Source organism: Amphiura filiformis, unplaced genomic scaffold, assembly GCF_039555335.1.
Source record: "Amphiura filiformis unplaced genomic scaffold, Afil_fr2py scaffold_160, whole genome shotgun sequence".
Classification (NCBI taxonomy): domain Eukaryota; kingdom Metazoa; phylum Echinodermata; class Ophiuroidea; order Amphilepidida; family Amphiuridae; genus Amphiura; species Amphiura filiformis.
The window spans coordinates 67,880-85,943 of record NW_027305624.1 but is presented as its reverse complement, the minus strand read 5'-3'; the positions used below and the strand labels follow the sequence as shown (position 1 = coordinate 85,943).

Genomic DNA, 18,064 nt, shown 5'->3' with positions numbered 1-18,064 from the left:
AGGTTTGTTGTCACCGAAATTGAGCCCCCATACCCCTTACAGAAAATGAAATTACGGTATAAGATTTGACCCCAGATAACCTTTGACCTGACCTCTGCAAAGTGTTCCAAAATATTCCCCCTGGTCATTAAGTTTGTTGTCACCGAGTTTGAGCCTCGTACCCCTTACAGATGTCCAAAAATGCATTTCTAAAATTTGACCTCTGCATGACCTTTGACCCGACCCCTGCAAAATGTTCCCCTGGTCATGAGATTTGTTGTCACCGAGTTTGAGCCCCATACCCTTTACAGATGTCCAGAAAAGGAAATTATAAGATTTGACCCTAGATAACCTTTGACCTGACCCCTGCAAAGTGTTCCAAAAATTTCCCCTGGTCATTAAGTTTGTTGTCATAGAGTTTGAGACTCGAACCCCTTACAGATTTATTATTTATTATTTATTTTATTAAACGACACTTATAGAGCGCTATATTAAAATTGTCAAAGCGCTTTACAATAAAAACATTAAAATGCAGATACAAGAATATACATCAAACTATAACTTAAAAAGTACATAATTATTAAGAAATATACATGATATACATATTAAAATCACATGAAAAATACACATTAAAATTTAAGTAAAACCAAAGAACTAATGAGTGTGGCAAGAAAATCAAAATAAACATGAAACCTGGGGAAAATGAGGCAAACCCTTCTGTCAACGTATTTAAGAAACAAATCCCTATACAGGTGGGAAGAGGTGCGTTTTTAGGTGCTTCTTAAACACGTTGACAGAAGGTGCAAAACGAAGATGACCTGGAAGTGCGTTCCAGTGGCGTGGGCCAGCCGAACAGAAGGCGTTGTCACCCATGGATCGTGAAGTGCGCGGAACATGAAGCAAATAGTTATTGCTGGATCGCATGTTATCTCTACCAGGAACGTAGAGGACGAGGTGATCCGACAAGTAGGCCGGAGCTACATCATGCAGAGCTTTGAACACTAGCAGCAGCACTTTGAAGATGATCCTTTCGGCAACTGGCAGCCAGTGAAGGTCTCTAAGCAAAGGTGCAGATGGTTCCAGTCTATTGCATTTGTAGACAACTTTGGCGGCTCTATTTTGAAGCCTCTGCAGTTGTTTCCTATCCTTTGCCGAAATGCCAAGTAGAAGTGAGTTCGCATAGTCAAGTCTAGACAAAATGAGAGACCTAGCAAGATGGTGACAGCTTTCAGTTGTGATATACCTCCGAATTCTGTACATGTTTCTGAGATGAAAGTTCACTGATTTAGTGAGTGATTTCACATGAGCATTCATGGACATTGTTTGATCGAAGACAACTCCAAGGTTCTTAATGGTCGAAGAGGGTCTAATGTCCATATTACCAATTTTGATAGATACAGTCTGTAACTTCTTTAGATTATGAGACGAACCTGCTACAAAAACTCCGTTTTGGAGTCATTGAGCTTCAACAAATTCGTCATCATCCATTGCCGAATAGCATTGATACAAGACGATAATCTGGATAAGGCAAGTTCAGCAGCACCAGCAATCTTTGGGTCAAAGGAAAAGTACAGCTGCACGTCGTCAGCATAAATGTGATAGCAAATCCCAAACTCTCTGATAATATGTCCAATGCAGTAGGTGTAAAGAACAAAGAAGAGTGGTCCAAGGACCGATCCTTGTGGTAGTCCGTAATTCAGATCATATTTTTTCAGATGATACAGCACCTATTGAAACGCGAAAGTTTCTGCTCTGTAGATAGCTTTTAATCCAGTTAAGAGCCATACCAGTGATGTTGAATGTGCGTGACAAGCGGTTTAGAAGGATGACGTGGTCTACCGTGTCGAAAGCGGCAGAGAGGTCAAGAAGCACTACAAACACAGCTCTGCCGCAATCCATGTCTTTCAATATGTCTGTTTTGACCCTTAGCAGTGCCGTTTCGGTACTATGCCAGCCCTGTACGCCGACTGAAACTCTTCCTGGAGACCATGAGACTGAAGGTGTTCTTGGAGTTGAACAGAAGCAATTTTCTCCATGATTTTGGAGTAATAGCTTAAGTTGGAGACAGGACGATAATTCTGTAAGACATTCTTGTCAAGAGAAGGCTTTTTTAAGACCGGACAAACTACAGCCTCACGCAGTGCGTGTGGAAACTCACCACTACTGAACGATTTGTTAACAAGGACTGTAAGGACATTGCACAAAACATCAATATTATCTTTAAAGAGCCACACTGGAAGTGTATCAAGGATACATGACTTGTTAGCAGAGTTTAGAACAGTCTTTTGATGACTTCAGCACTAACAGGCTTAAAACTGTCAAATACCTGTACACTATCATCACACAGAATGTCACTAGGATTACTTACACTACTACGTGTGCCACTATTGACACAGAATTCTTGTCTAATTTTAGCAACTTTGTTGATAAAAAATCTGGCAAATGAATCACTCAACTCTAAGGCTGAGTCGCAACATGGTAAAGACTTGGCATTCTTATTTAGCAGTCTATTTAGCACAACAAACATATTTTTACAGTCAGATGATTCAAGTGCTTCATTATAATACACCTCTTTGGCACTTTGAATGAGTTTGTTGACTCTATTAGATTGTTCAATATAAGCAACATGGTCAAGATCAGTTCTTGTCTTACGCCATTTACGTTCTAACCTTCTTCGTTTGCACCTTTCATCATTTATTTCTTGATTATACCACGGAAAGCGGGGTCTCAAGCTTCGAGAACGTGTCTGAGAAGGTGCATGAGCATCAAGAACACTAGAAACAGACGATTCGAGCTGCCCAAGCATCTCATCAGCAGTACCTCGAAGATCCAGACCCTCAATTTCAGAAGTAAGATTTTGAGTGAATTCAGATTTGTCCATACATTTGAAATTTCTTACAGATGATGTAACTCTTAAAGGTGCAGGTTTTGCACAATTAATTACACAGTCAATGAGCATATGATCAGAACCTAAAGATGGAAGCACACAAGATTTTGAAACTAATTTGTCCTCTGGACGAGATATAATTAAGTCTATAGTGTGTCCACTAATGTGTGTAGGTTCCTGTATGTGCTGATGTAATCCATTGACAACAAGAGTATCAAGAAAACGGGCAACTTCTGGTTTTCCTGGCTCATCTACATGAATGTTGAAATCCCCTAAGAAAATAGTCTTTGCAGGAACAAGGCACTCATCCTCCAGAAAAGACTCCATTTCCTCCAAGAACTGGCTTGTTTTGAAACCATTTACTTTGGAGGGCGGGGGGCGGTAGACAGTGACAATCCTAAGTCCAGTGTTTTTGATTACCACAGATGCATGCTCAAAGTACGTGGTTTTGGTAGTACTTGGGTAATTCTGAAGACTGATTTGAGATTTGTGGATAATTGCAATACCACCGTGCTCATCGCCCTTACGGTTAAAGTTCATAAAAGAGTAGCCTGGTGGTAATAGCTCTCCTATAACAACAGGGTCATTTTCGGCAAGCCAACTTTCAGTGATAATGAAAATATCAATGTCATTAGCAATTATGTTATCAGTTATTGCAATTGTCTTCTTTCTAGCAGATCTGGCGTTCCAGTGTCTTATGTTAAATTTTCTACTGTCATGTTTGTCCAAGTAGCGCAAGTTGTTATGATTCGCAGCATTTTGGCCAGGTACACATGTAGTTCTTAAGTTTGTAACGACAGGGATAGAACGGGATTGCGTTGTCTACGAATACCTCTACTTCCTCTTTTTCGCCAACGCTTTTTCCTTGTATATGCATGATGTTGTGTATGAAAAGGGCAAGGATGTTTGAGTAAGTTCAAGGAATCCAAATGTTTACAAACATTCATGGGTATACCACAGTCTATTGCACTATCTAAACCGGGTGGTTTTAGTTCCAGCGAATAAAGAAAGTCGACAGTATAACATATACGATCAATATTACGATCAATATCACTCTTTATGTTAGATAGGTCAGCCACTTCAGTTTGAGTACCGGTCATCACGATTGTATTCCCAATGGAGCTGGTTACAGTACATGTAATAAAGTCAGTACATACCCGATCCACGACGAAAGTGGAAATAAAAATCAACGGAATTGCACGTAATCCACACACAAAATATAAAAATTGCTGCAACATAATCATCCAGGTATCAAACACTAACACACGTAAAAGTTCATTGGTTAAAAATCATCTTTAAACCGCCTAAAACGGATAAAATTGTAGGACGATCATCGAGAGCGACCTGACCATGGCGCTGCGAATCTCAATGATGTACCGAAAATGCATTTCTTAAATTTGACCTCTGCATGACCTTTGACCTGACCCCTGTAAAATGTTCCCCTGGGTATGAGATTTGTTGTTACCGAGTTTGAGCCCCATACCCCTTACGGATGTTGAGATAATGCAATTGTAAGATTTTATCCCCTTAATGACCTTTGAACCACATTCTTTGTACAACTTTTAGACACTGGCTAAAGGCGATGCAGGTATGCAAGTGACGACATTGTGTTATGTAATTTGTGGAAGAAGAAGCATTTTTAGTGAAAATCACATTTTGGCATTTTGCGACAAAAGATTCCATATTAAATGTCAAGTCTGTAGCATATTGTTTTCTACACATTTTGCCTGATCTGCAAATGTCGATTAGAAGTTGATTTTTGAGGGTGCACGGTAGCCCCTTCTTCCAACTAAACTAACAGAGCGACAGGTCTCTAGACTGATTATACAACCATTCATACCTAGTATCACCTGTTTTTATTGTATCGGAAGGAAGCGGGGTGGGTGGTACGGGCAGACACGTCCCTTAAATTTTCCATGGGTGACGTACTCTCCTAAAAATGCTTATGAAAGAAAAAGAAAAATTCAAGCAGTACATCCTTCTATTTAGTCCGAAAACACCGTGGCTCATTATTGGGTGAATATCTACAAACAATAGAGTGCAGTGTATCCGGGAGCTTCCGGGCCTCTGCTTGTAGACCCATTTATAACAAAATTTACTTTAATTATGAAAGAATTGGTGAGAAAAAGGCTTAAAATTGGCAGAAGTGCGCTTTCCTTTGGCTCGTTTTAGGCCAAATTTATGTCTTCGTGTGGCACATTTTAGCATAGAAATTGCTAATTTGTCCCAATTAAGTATAATTGTGAGGTCACAAATGTGTCACCAAAATGGGTGAATTCAATATAATAATATAATAATAATTTATGTCTTATAATAGCGTGTTCACAAAAGGATATCTTACAGTGCTTTACAATAATATTAAAAATTAAATTTATACAGAGAAAACAAAATATATGTTATACACTGGTTAAAACTACACCAAATAAAAACCGAAATAAAAACAAGATACAAAATACTTAAAAACTGCTGAAAATAAGCCAACATTTCACATTGAAACGAGAACAAATACTGTGAAACCGCAGTGATTTAAAAGGCGCTACGCACAGGCACAACGCCTAGACGTTGATCCACAAGCCTCGGCACACTTTACAGGTTGTCGCTGACCACTACGGCCCCACATCATTCCATAAACCATTTAACAACAAATCGGGGACTTTGCTGATACAAGAGTACACACCCTAGACATTCCACAAATAACCATCGCAACCAGGATCAGCTCCCCGAGTTTCGTATGGGTTACAACGGGTCATAGAATTTTTAGGTCAAAAATAGGGGGGGGGGGTTATAATTTTTACGCCAAAAATAGGGGGTATAGAATTGTTAAATGCTGGTGTCTCATTTTCGCCGCTGCATGCGTGCATTCTTTAACTTATGATCAAAATATGTGAACAATCTTTAGTTATATAAGGCTATATTTTTGCGCGCTCCGCGAACTTTCTTTACACTTACGATCCAAATTTTAATATGCTCCGTGCACTTTAATCTTTGCACGCTCTGCGCTTTAGTTCCGGCAAAGAATAATTTGCCTTTCGAGAGTCTGTGTAGGTGGAAGTGGGGAGGTTATAAAATCTTTCGACCCGCAATAGGGGGGACATAAAATTGACTCCGGTCAGCGACATATTCATGACCCATCCCCTTCCGAAGAAAATGGCATCCCCCTAAATCAAAACAAACAATATGTGCAAAGTTACATTCATTTTACTAACATTTATAAAAAATCAAAAAGTGAAATTACATGATAAATTTAAATAGACAAAAACAACAAACATGTAAAACGTTTAAGGATGCCATCTATGTAACATACAGAATGATATACAATTTCATTTACAGAAACTAATATTGCACATTTTTGAAATAGTAATATATAATATAAAAAGAAGAAAGAAAAACAATTGCATAATACACTTCAGAAATGGGGAATTGCACAACCACTGTGGACTATGTTAAAAATAAAAAACAAAATACTACTTGTTTAAGGCCCGGTCACACTTCACACTAGGACGAATAGGGGTGAACGGCAAGCGACGTTAAGCTGCGAATTGCAATTTTGAATTTACCGTCACTCATCGTGTGATGCCGTTACTTGTCGCTGACGAATCCGTTAGCGACCGCAAACGGCCGAAATTATTCGTTGCGTCCGTCGGCAAATTTTCAACATGTAGAAAATTTTGTGACGGCAAAAGAAGTAGTTGTGATTCCGTCCAGATTTCGTTGGAGACCGCAACCCTCATTTCTTTGACGTTTCCATACCGTGCGAGGCCGTCTTTAGTCGTTTTGAGGTCGTCACAATTTCGTTGGTAGTCGTTGTCAACGACCATTCACGAAAAAAACAACGGCAGGTGACGTCACATCTCAAACCTTGACGACACATTGTGGCAAGTAACGAAATTGTAACGATCTTGGTGCGACAGTGACTTGCGAAATTTGTCCGGAGGGTGACAGATATTGACTGTTGATGGCGGGTCGTTTGCGAGTACCTGCGGCATTGAAACGGTGGTCTGCGATGGGTTATGATTTTTAAACGATTGTCCACGATTTTAAACTTTTTGTGCGATTTTTGACATTTTTTGACGTCAGTTCGATTTCAATAGACTGTCCGGCCCGATGCAATTTTGAAGTTCATATAAAAAGAAATATCAATAATAATAAAAAAAAAAAATTTTTTTGATTATTATTGATATTGATATTGATGCAAATATTTTTGATTATTATTGATATTAATGTTAATATTTTTGATTAATATTTGATATATATTGATGTTAATATTGTTGATTATTATTGATATTGATGATAATATTTTGATCATTATTGATATTGATGTCAATATTTTTGATTATTATTGATATTGATAACAAAGTTTGGATTATTATTGATATTTATATTAATTTTTTATTATTATTATTACTGATATATGTAATATTTTGGATTATTATTGATACTGATATTAATATCTTTGATTATAATAATAGATATTAATGATAATATTTTTGATCATTATTGATATTGATGTTAATATTTTTGATTATTATTGATATTGATAAAAAAGTTTGGATTATTATTGATATTGATTTTAATTTTTTTTTATCATTATTGATATTGCTGTTAATATTTTTTGATTATTATTGATATTAATATTTTGAGGGGATAACCAGAACGTTGTGAAGAGTGGGAACGCCAAAGTGGACTATACAACCCGCACACACAGGCTTTGATGTCGACCGCTGAGTCACGTCATCGTCGTCGCAATCCACCGTCAGCTGTCGTTCCTTGCCGCCAGCAAATCCGCTGCCAGAAGTATGACCTCGTTGCTTGTTGTCGGGCTCCGTCGAGACATCGTCACTCGCCGCCCAGACAACATCCGATATTGGTCGCTAGTTTCCGTTTCTTGCCGCAGCCTTTCGTCCCTTGCCGTCGTGTTGTCGCTGAAGGTCGTTCCCGCTCCTTTTTGCCGTCGCTTTGCCGCCAACATTTTGTGATTTTCACGTTCGTCACCTTTCGTTGGTTATCTGCCGTCATAGTGTGACCGGGCCTTTAGCGAGTTCACAGCGTTAATGAGACTACCGTATAATTCCGTCTACAAGCATATATATGCCTCTAAACGAGTTTTTTTGACACAAGAGATAAGAGGCAGACACTCTCAACAAAAACGTTATTTGGAGTTTGAACAACTATATTACTGATAAAGGCGGCTGTACAAACATGTATATTTGTAAGACCAATCTATTGCAATGTTTTTGAGAAGGGTATTGGCCTTTCATATCTTTCGTTAAAAAAACCCTCGTTTAGAGGCATATATGCATCTAGACGGAATTCTACGGTATTTTGGAAACGGGGAGTCCTGAATCGTAGCTGGGTGAATTTCAAAATACAACAAAATTAAACAGGAAAAAAGCAATATCCAAACGCATATACTGTGAAAAAAACCCAATCAGGCAAATCAAACAATATGTGCAAGGTAAAGCAATATCATTTAAAAATAAAACAAAATTAAACAAGAAAAAAGCAATATTAAAACGCAGGTAGCCAAACTGCAGAAGCAAAGATAATTAAAATTCGAAAAGTAATGCCAGTTCATAGAGTTAAATAAAGACTTCAAGGCTCCTACGAATCAGTAAAATCAATTTTGAACAAACTTTTGTGTTTTGAGCTGACTTTTGAAGTGTGCAAGAGATGAAGATGAGCGGCGGCAGGGTATTTTGATAGGGGGGGCAAAATTTTTTTGAATGTGTTATGCGGCGCGACAGCGCTGCCCGTCGCGCTTGCGCGACGCTGGGGGGGGGGTGGCTGAGGGGGGATGTGCCCCCCTCCGAATTTAGAAAATTTTCAAAATGAAAGCACAAATGAAGCCATTTGATGCACCATTTTCACCCTTTTTAGGGTTATTTATTTATTTTCCAACCGGATATTTTTATGGATTTCATTCACGAGCCCGACTTTCAGCCCGCTGGTTTTAGGCATGGATCTACTCAATTAGTAAATCCAGCACCTTTTGGCAACAAAATAATTTCATGGTACAAATAAAGTCGCGCGAAGCGCGAAAAAATTGGCACTTTTTAGGCTAAAATGGCCAAATATGAGGTTACTTTGGTCAGAAACCCACATACAGGCGTCAACATGGGGGATGCTTTTATGGACCATCTATACCCTATCAAAATATTGGGGGATTTATACCGCACACCCGGGTCGGATCTACGCCTCTGGTTGCAACGCGGTGTTGCATTGTACAGTTAGCAACCTGGACAACCGATTCTTTTGTTCTGCAAGGCTCACTCAGTCATTTAATGAGGCAATACAAACGATCGAATTTGGTGTTGAAATGAGCTAAATTTTGAGTTACACCTTTTCAATGTAAAATTAATTTTCTCGGCCAAATAAAAAGCAATCATTTTCATTTTTTCAGTAAATGTCAGGTCAAATTGTAGTGCTTGATACTGTATTTTTTTTAAAATCCTAGTGTTAAACTTAGGCGTGAAATTCAGTCATTTCGTGTAAGATTTTCGATTTTGATAGGCTTAAACTCTGCCCGCGAGCCTTTTTTTGGATCAACCTTTTAGCTTTTCAAAGTAATGTAGGGGCAAACTTGGATTGCTCCCCTGGTTAGCAGAAGCTTGGTACTAAAATAATACAATCTTCGATGACTCGGAAAAAAAAAAAAAAGTGACACAAATCATCACAAATCCAAGGATACACTTTAGCTGAAACGTATCTTGATGATGTTTATTATCTTCACTTGCTATTCTTCTTCTAGTTCTTGTCACAAATACTATTTATGATGGTTCAGGTAAAGATTAATTGTGTCTTTACCGAGAGCTTTCTGCACAACAATACTTCAAAATACAAGATGGCAGCCTCCAGTACCAAAATTACATGTGAGCTAACCAAACCAAGAAGTGTGATGGCGCTATTACACATAAACAAACAACCATATGGGTGCAGACACAAAAAACTTATGAAAACTTGATTTTGGTAAATGGCATCAACATTCCGGCGCCTAATTGTCTGCTACCAGCAACAATTACTTCTTAAAACATAGTTTTGGTGTGCCATTTACTGACAAAACTTAACCTTTTACAAGAGGTGCCTTTGTGACCCCTTAAACTTCAAAACATCAAACTTGACTGATTTTGAAATATGAATAAAGTTTATGAAATCAAAAACCTTTATCTGAGATTCACTTGTGTGATAAAAACTTGATATCAATGCAAATGATTCAAAACAAAAAACAATTCAAAAAATCCAAGTGATTTGATCCAAAAGAAAAAAAATAAACTGAGTTTTGGAAATTTCAAAAAGTGATTTTAGCTTCACATGAAAGAATTATTTTGCTTTATTTTACAGGATAGATGATGCTGCACTCAAGAGATAACTGCCCATGCCAACCAAAATTACTTGAAACAAAACCAAACAAAAGCCCACGCAACAGGCACATTTTTGGTGAGATTGGAAAGCCAACTGAACACATGGGAGATACTATTTAAGTGCAACATGATCACAACATATTATCAACATGAACACAACAATGTTTAGTTTGTAAACTAGAAATGCAGTCTGTTGCTGTCCTTTAGATGAAAGTACAAAACGCCTTGCATGCGAATATCTTGTTTGGTACACCTTGTAAATGAGAATATAACTTGATATAATATGACTGCCTGTGCACAACCATAGCAGCCATGAGAAAAACACAACTTGATATAATATGACTGCCTGTGCACAACCATAGCAGCCATGGCCCAAATTGGCAAATTCAGTCAATCCAGGTTATAGTCAAAACACCAGATGCTGATAGGATGCATTTACTTGCAAAGTACATGTAGAAGGGAATACACAATTACAAACTTGAGTGAAATTATTTCAGACTTCGATCATGCATACCCTTTGATAAATAGCAGAGCAACAATTTCAAAAGAAATCAAATTTGAGCATTATCGAGATTCCAAAATACACGCACGGAACATACTTTCAAAAGGGTGTATCCCAAATATGGTTTACATGATATACTGTACACATCCACAAATTGTGCACACATTTTCAGCAGTAGAATACAATGCAGAATTTTGCAAATTAAAACTCCATGGGCCTGTGGTGTACCAAACTTTAAACAAACTTGCTAATGATGCACACTGGTTCCATTGGTACAAATGCATGCAGCGGATTGTCTTTACAAAATCAAATTCACAGATGCGGTGATCGGTGACAAACATGTTCATTCTTGATCTTGACGATGAGTTGTATACGAATCTGGCAACTTCACACTAAACGCAGACACATCGCTGTAGAGACGAATCACCAGTCTTCACATCTGTAGTACAGGTAGGTTCATCTGTCGTCACATCTGGTAGATCTCATGATGAATTTGACAGTTTGCATCAGTTGTTCTGAAGCGAAAGTAAGGTGTCAGCTTGCCTTTCGTAGCAAATTAACGTAAACTGATGTTTAGTCTGTGTCTTCTGATTCTAACAGCAAACACAGTTTATCAATGGGTCTGGTGAGAATGCTTGTCCTAGTTTTCACTCGCACACGTCGAACCAGTCCATCACTTGCAGGGAGAGTTTCAACCACCCTGCCTAGGGGCCATACGTTTCTGGGAGTAGATTCATTTACAACCATGACGACATCTCCCACCTTGGCATTTCGCTGTGGGTGAATCCACTTTTGTCTTTGTTGTAACTGAGGAAGGTATTCTTTGATCCATCTGCGCCAAAACAGGTCTGCCAGATACTGGACTTGCCTCCACCGACGCTTGGCATACTGACTCAGCTTTCCTGCAGCAGCGGCTGGTGGTAAGATCATGTCACTCTTTAGTTGAAGAAGGTGATTTGGTGTAAGTGGCTCTAAGTCAGATACTTCTCCTGGAACACTGGTGAGTGGTCGGCTGTTAACTATGGCTTCTATCTCACACAGTAATGTACGAAGAGAGCCATCTGTTAGTGTTTGTTCCTTTATAACAGAGCACATCACTTTCCTGATTGTCCGTATTTGACGTTCCCAGATGCCTCCATGGTGACTTCCTGCTGGTGGATTAAAGATCCACTCAATCTCTCTTTGCAGAAGGTAGTCATGGATTCTGTCTTGATTCCAAGCGGCAATTTCTCGGCGTAACTCTCTTTCTGCCCCTATCAAATTGGTGCCATTGTCAGAGCGGATCTGTTTCACTTGGCCTCTTCTGGACACGAATCGTCGTATGACATTTACGCAGGCATCAGTGTCCAAAGATGCTGCCATTTCAATGTGTATGGCTTTGGATGCAAGGCAGACGAACACTACACCATATCGCTTGACTATACTACGGCCTTGTTTAACTTCTAGGGGACCAAAATAGTCCATTCCAACTCTTGAAAATGGTGGCTCTCCTGGAGTGACTCTGTCTTTGGGAAGATCACTCATCATCTGCTGTTGTACTTTTGCATTCCTTTTTCTGCAGGAGATGCAACTGTTGATAACCTTTCTAGCTGCTGCATTAGCATTTGGTATCCAGTACTTCTTATGCAGGTGAGCCAACATGTGGTTTCTGCCCCCATGTCCAGTTGCTTCATGAACGTCATGTAAAATCAACTTTGCAATGTGGGACTTCTTTGGTATGATTGATGGAAATTTTGTCTTTTCAGGTAGAGCTGACTTAGCCAGTCGACCACCTACTCTGATCACTCCATCTTCTATAAATGGATTGAGTCTGTAGAGAGGACTTGCTTTCTTAATCTTGCTAACTTGTCGCAAGTTGTCTTCTGGCTGACTGTCATTACCTCTCAATTGCAGCTCTTTTAGTGTCTTAATTTCTTCTGGATATGCCTTGGTTTGGACATATACTATCATAGCTCTTTCTGCTTCTTGCATGTCAGCAACATTAAGCAAATCTGTAATGTTGCCATGCTCTTCATTCTCATCATTCTTTCTACCATCATCATCTCCATTATCAACTCTATCATCAACTCTATCATCATCTCTATCACGACAGATCTTGCGGAGATGTTTCTTGACTCTGAGGATCCATGCAACACAACGACGAAGTTGATACCATGAGGAGAATCGTGTAAGTAGTTTCTCCATTGTCTCTGTTGCTTCTTCTGTCAACGCTGTGTTGACTACTAATTTCTTTTTAACTTCTGGATCATCAGCTAGCTCTTCAGCACTGTTTCCAATGGTAGTCTTCGGCCACTGGTTTTCTGCCTTGTGTAAGAAATCTGGACCATCAGTCCACCTTCTATTCTTGAGGAATCAATCAACGGCTAAGCCCCTTGAGCAGTCGTCTGCAGGGTTTGAGCTGGTTCCTACATACTTCCATTGGTGTGGCTGGGAGCCATCTCTAATCAATGCGACTCGATTAGCCACAAAGGTGTGGAATCTGGCGGTGTCATTGTTAATATACTTGATCACGGTCTGACTATCAGTCCAGAAGTATGTGCTTTCGACCTTCAACTGTAGTTCCTTTTGCAACATGTTGTTGACCTTTACTGCCATTGCAGCTGCAGTTAACTCTAGGCGAGGTATAGTTATGATCTTCAAAGAAGCAACTCTTGCCTTGGCTGTCAGGAGAGTAAAATGCACTTGACCACTCTCATTAACGAATCGTAAGTAACTCACTGAACCATACCCCTTCTGACTTGCATCACTGAAGTGGTGCATCTGGACTTCACTTTCTTCAAAGTCCTTGGGCTTGAAACATCTTTCGATGGTGAAATCTGACAATTTCGGTACTTCATCAAGCCATCTTTCCCAACGGGTCAGAAGCTCACTAGGAATAGGCTCATCCCAATCAAGCTGCAGCTTGCTTAAGTTCTGCAATATTTGCTTTGCTGGCAGAATTGCTGGAGCAACAAATCCTAGCGGGTCATAGATGGAGCTTACAGTTGCTAGGATGCCTCTTCTGGTAGGAGGTTTCTCTTTCACTTTAATATGGAAGCCAAACCTGTCGGTTTGTGGTGACCATAGCAACCCCAGCACCTTTTCTGATGGTAATTCTTCATTCTTCAAATCTAGTGTCTTTGTAGTCTCAGCTCTATCGTCTTCAGGGACTGACTGCAACACTTCTCTGGAGTTACTCAGCCACTTTGTCAACTTGAAGCCACCATCCTTACACAAGCTGGTGAGATCACTGACGAGTTGAATAGCTTTGCTTTCACTTTCGATAGATTTGAGGTAGTCATCGACATAGAAGTTGGACAGCACTTTGTTGCACACCTCTTCACTATATTTCTCCTTACCATCATCAGCGGTCTTTCTCAGTGCGAAATTTGCACATGAAGGTGACGAAGTTGCACCGAACAAGTGCACATTCATCCTATATTCCTTCAGAGGCAGACTCAGGTCACCGTAGGGCCACCATAGAAATCTTACTAAGTCTCTGTCTGGTTCTGGTACACGCACTTGATGGTACATTGCTTTTATGTCTGCTACAACTCCAACAGGGTGCTCTCTAAACCTCGTCAACACACCTACCAAGTTGCTTGTCAAGTCGGGTCCTTTTAGTAATTGTGAGTTTAATGACTGGCCCATGTACTTCGCCGCACAATCAAATACAACTCGCAGCTTGCCCTTGGTGGGGTGAAACACCCCATGGTGGGGGACATACCACACCTTGCCATCCTTTCTATTGCATGCATCTTTGGGCACTTCTTCTGCATAATCATTTTTAAACATATCATTCATGAATGCAGTGTATTGGTCGTTGAAAACCGAGTCCCTTTCTAACTTCCTCTTCAGATGGCATGCCCGCAATTCGGCTTGATGTATATTGTTCGGCAATTTCATGTCATCATCTTTGAGCGGGAAACCTACTTGGTAGTGCCCATCTACATACTTAATTGATGCTTCTACTTTGTTTAGGAATTGTCCTTCACTCACGCTTCTCTCTGGTGTATCGTCAATGATTCGCTCATTGAACTCAGCATTGTAGAGTTTCTCTAATTGCTGGTCAATAGTGTCATGTGCCTTAATTCTGTGGATGACTGATGTCCTTTTGTGTTCTTTATTTTTGACACCATACACTGTCCATCCGAGTCTAGTTTGGCAGGCGAAAGGTCCTTCACCTTGGCTGTTTACTACATGTATTGGCTCAAATGCTTTAGGCACATTATTTCCTATGAGAAGACCAATATGGCATTGAGATTCATCACTTAGTCTTCCTAGCTTAACTTCTTCCATAAAAGGAATTGCATCAACATCATCCTGGTTGATAATGTCAGCCAAGTCACCAGGGATCTTATCTTGTGTGTATGCCTTTGGAAGAGAGATGATATTATTTCTGTTCATGTCAGAAACTTCTCAACCTTGGATGATTTCACTGTCTACTATGATATCATCTGTTATGGTTTCAATTTCCAGCTTGGTTTTCTTGCCTTTAACATGTAGTTCCTTTTGCAGCCTTTCAGAACAGAATACAGCATCACTGCCGTTGTCGAGGTAGGCGTAAGTTTCTACAGACATTCTGGAAACTCTTGAGTAGACTATGACTGGTATGATTGTGGGATATGATTCACTAGATTTAACTCCGGCGCCTGTAAGCCCACATGTCTGATTGGCAACTTCACCAGACTTCTTTGTCTCTTCCTGTTTCACATGCAGCACTGTTGGATGGCGCTTTTTACATGTCTTGCAGGTAAGCTTGTATTTGCAGATTTTACTGTAATGTGTTGCTTTCTTTAGGCAGCCAAAACAAACTCCCAACTCTCTTAGATACTGCAACCGGTCACTTATAGGCTTTTCCTTTAATTTGTTACACATTTCCAAAGTGTGATCTTTACCCTTGCAATATGTACACGGCTTGTCGGCTCCTGGGCTACTTGACGACACATTTGGCCCGGCTCCTGGACTATATGACATTACATTTGGTCTGGCTCCTGGACTATTTGATGTCACACTTGCCGATACAGCTTCTGTGTTTGTTGCTAGATTTCTTCTAGCTTTATAAGTCTGATAGTTTGGGTTTTTTACCCTTTCTTCCTTCTTAGTACTATCTTCCTTCTCCGTCACACTTCTACCGTAGGCAGCATTAGTTGCGATTCTAGCCTGTTTTTCTAGGAAGGAGGTGAAGTCTTCAAATGTTACCACTTCGTTTCTTTCTTCTTCTACATAATCTACTTGTCTCCTCCATCTGTCTCTCATACTATTATGGTAACTTCATCATCAACATTATAATGTTTGCTGTACTTTGCAACTCATTAGTATAGCCCAGGCTGGTCATGGTATTTTTGCATTCTAACAAAAATAATGACAAATCTTGTAGCCCTGAACTATCACCTTTCACATTCGGCCACTGCCTCATCTTCGCTAAGTAAGCCTCTGCAATCTTGTGCTTGTTACCATATTTCCTTTCCAGCAACCTTTTTGCTTCCAGGTAACCAACCTCATCATCCATGTGAATACAACTTTTCACCAAACTGTTGGCTTCACCTCTTGTGTACTGTTCAAGATAGTACAGACGGTCTCTATTGCTTTTGCTCTTATTTTCGATTATGAATTCGAAGGCTCTAATGAAAGTAATATACAGAAGCGGGTCTCCAGTAAATGCCTGCAGTGTTCGTTTTGGTAGACTTGCTTGTTTATGTTGTTCTACCAGCAGCCTTGTCAAGTTGTCTTGGTTGCGTGCCAAATTTTTTATGTTACTGGTATCTTCTTTCCCTTCTATTGGCTCGCCTGTTACATGTTGCTGTGGCAACATGACTTGTTTTTTCTTCACATCAGGCTCTGGTGACGAAGTTACTCTATGACCGTTCTTTACTGATGAAGGCCCTTCATGTTCATACTGTTCACTGTACTGTTCTTGACCATACTGACAATACTGTTCATCAATACTTTCATATTTAGAGGGGGACAAATAATGTGGGGGTATTCTGTCCCCTGTACTCTCTGATTCCTCAGGTGCTGCTGCAGGAAACAAGACTTCACTTTGTGGTGGAAAGTTGACTTGCATAACTTGACTGGTTGTTAACCTGCTTCTTGGTTGAACTTGTTGACCTAACTCAGTATGTACTTTACCATCAGTAGTCATGCCCACTGCTGGCTGCTCTTTTGCAGGTCCCAACTCCATATGTGTGTATTTTGGTCTTGCCCCTGGATTTAGACCTACAGAACCAATTGTATCATGTTTAGCTAGGAACTTGCCATCAATTTCTTGACCTTCTCTGGTGTTGTGGTTCAACCACTGCCTCACTGATGTGTTTGTATCTGGTTGAGCTTCTGTGAGGTCATCAAACACCGATTTTGGTCTACTTCTTAAGCTCTGGGATTTATGTTCATAATCCTCCAATACATCTATTTTGGCTTGCTGTATGTTTATTTCGGTCTTCATTTCCAACCACTCTCTTTGTTGTTACAAGTCCCTTGCCCTGGCTTGCATTTCTTGTTCCAAGTCTCTTGCCCTTGCTTGGATATTAAATTCCTCACTTTCTAAAGCTTGTTTTTCCTTCAATGCTTTGGCACGACATTCTAGCTCTACCTTTCTCGTTGCTGCTTGCAATAAAGCATATTCTGTACTTTTAGATAGTGCATCACTTTTATAAGATCTTCTGCTTCTGACTTCGGAACCGCTTCTATGACTCGACATGATGTTTTCGATAGTACCGAAACGAACGAATTAACGAAACGACGCCGATGCAAGCAACGAAGCGCAATACTTTTCTAAAGTGAACAACGGTTCACAAATTTATGTGAGAAACTATGCTTTGTGAGGATACATGTATCGAAACCTGAAATAAATGCGAATGTCAGTATACACGAAACTTCGCTTGAATGCAGGCCCTACGTTGCTTACCGACGGGTGGGAGAAAGCTTGATGCACCCGTTTATCGTGTGCCGACGGGCGGGAGTAAGCTCTTTGCGCCCGTTTATTGATAACAAAATACCACAAAACTCTTTTTTAGGTAGAAGTCCTGTGTCAGTGTTGTATGATTCTATGAGTTTTTCCTGCATGCACTAGCTGTGCAACTGCAAGATTACTAATGTCAGTATTAGAGGCGTACATGCAGGCACTTTACTACCAAACTTTATTTGAATTGTCGTAAGCGACTCGCGAATTGTCGTAAGCGACTCGCGAATTGTCGTAAGCGACTCGCGAATTGTCGTAAGCGACTCGCGAATTGTCGTAAGCGACTCGCGAATTGTCGTAAGCGACTCGCGACTGGTGGGAGTAAACTTGTTACCCCTTAATTAGATATTTATTAAAATACCACAAAGCTATTTTTCAGTAGTAGTCCCGTGTCAGTT

The 18,064-nt window shown here is 39.9% G+C and overlaps 3 protein-coding genes across 3 annotated transcripts; all 3 read right to left on the bottom strand.

The window, feature by feature from the left end:
- Positions 1 to 723: 723 nt before the first annotated feature.
- Positions 724 to 1,299, bottom strand: LOC140145167 (uncharacterized). Its single transcript, XM_072166943.1, has one exon. The coding sequence runs from the start codon at positions 1,297 to 1,299 to the stop codon at positions 724 to 726; it is 576 nt and encodes a 191-aa protein (XP_072023044.1).
- Positions 1,300 to 10,643: 9,344 nt separating this feature from the next.
- On the bottom strand, positions 10,644 to 12,910 carry LOC140145166 (uncharacterized). Its single transcript, XM_072166942.1, has one exon. It carries the CDS (start codon positions 12,908 to 12,910, stop codon positions 11,300 to 11,302), a length of 1,611 nt encoding a protein of 536 aa, XP_072023043.1. The 3' UTR covers positions 10,644 to 11,299.
- Positions 12,911 to 13,078: 168 nt separating this feature from the next.
- Positions 13,079 to 15,112, bottom strand: LOC140145165 (uncharacterized). Its single transcript, XM_072166941.1, has one exon. It carries the CDS (start codon positions 15,110 to 15,112, stop codon positions 13,079 to 13,081), a length of 2,034 nt encoding a protein of 677 aa, XP_072023042.1.
- Between the last annotated feature and the right edge of the window lie 2,952 nt (positions 15,113 to 18,064).

Bases quoted from the DNA above. Each gene is read 5' to 3' on its own strand.
- LOC140145165 (XM_072166941.1), bottom strand. From the start codon at position 15,112: ATGAACAGAAATAATATCATCTCTCTTCCAAAGGCATACACACAAGAT.
- LOC140145167 (XM_072166943.1), bottom strand. From the start codon at position 1,299: ATGTCCATGAATGCTCATGTGAAATCACTCACTAAATCAGTGAACTTT.
- LOC140145166 (XM_072166942.1), bottom strand. From the start codon at position 12,910: ATGGAGAAACTACTTACACGATTCTCCTCATGGTATCAACTTCGTCGT.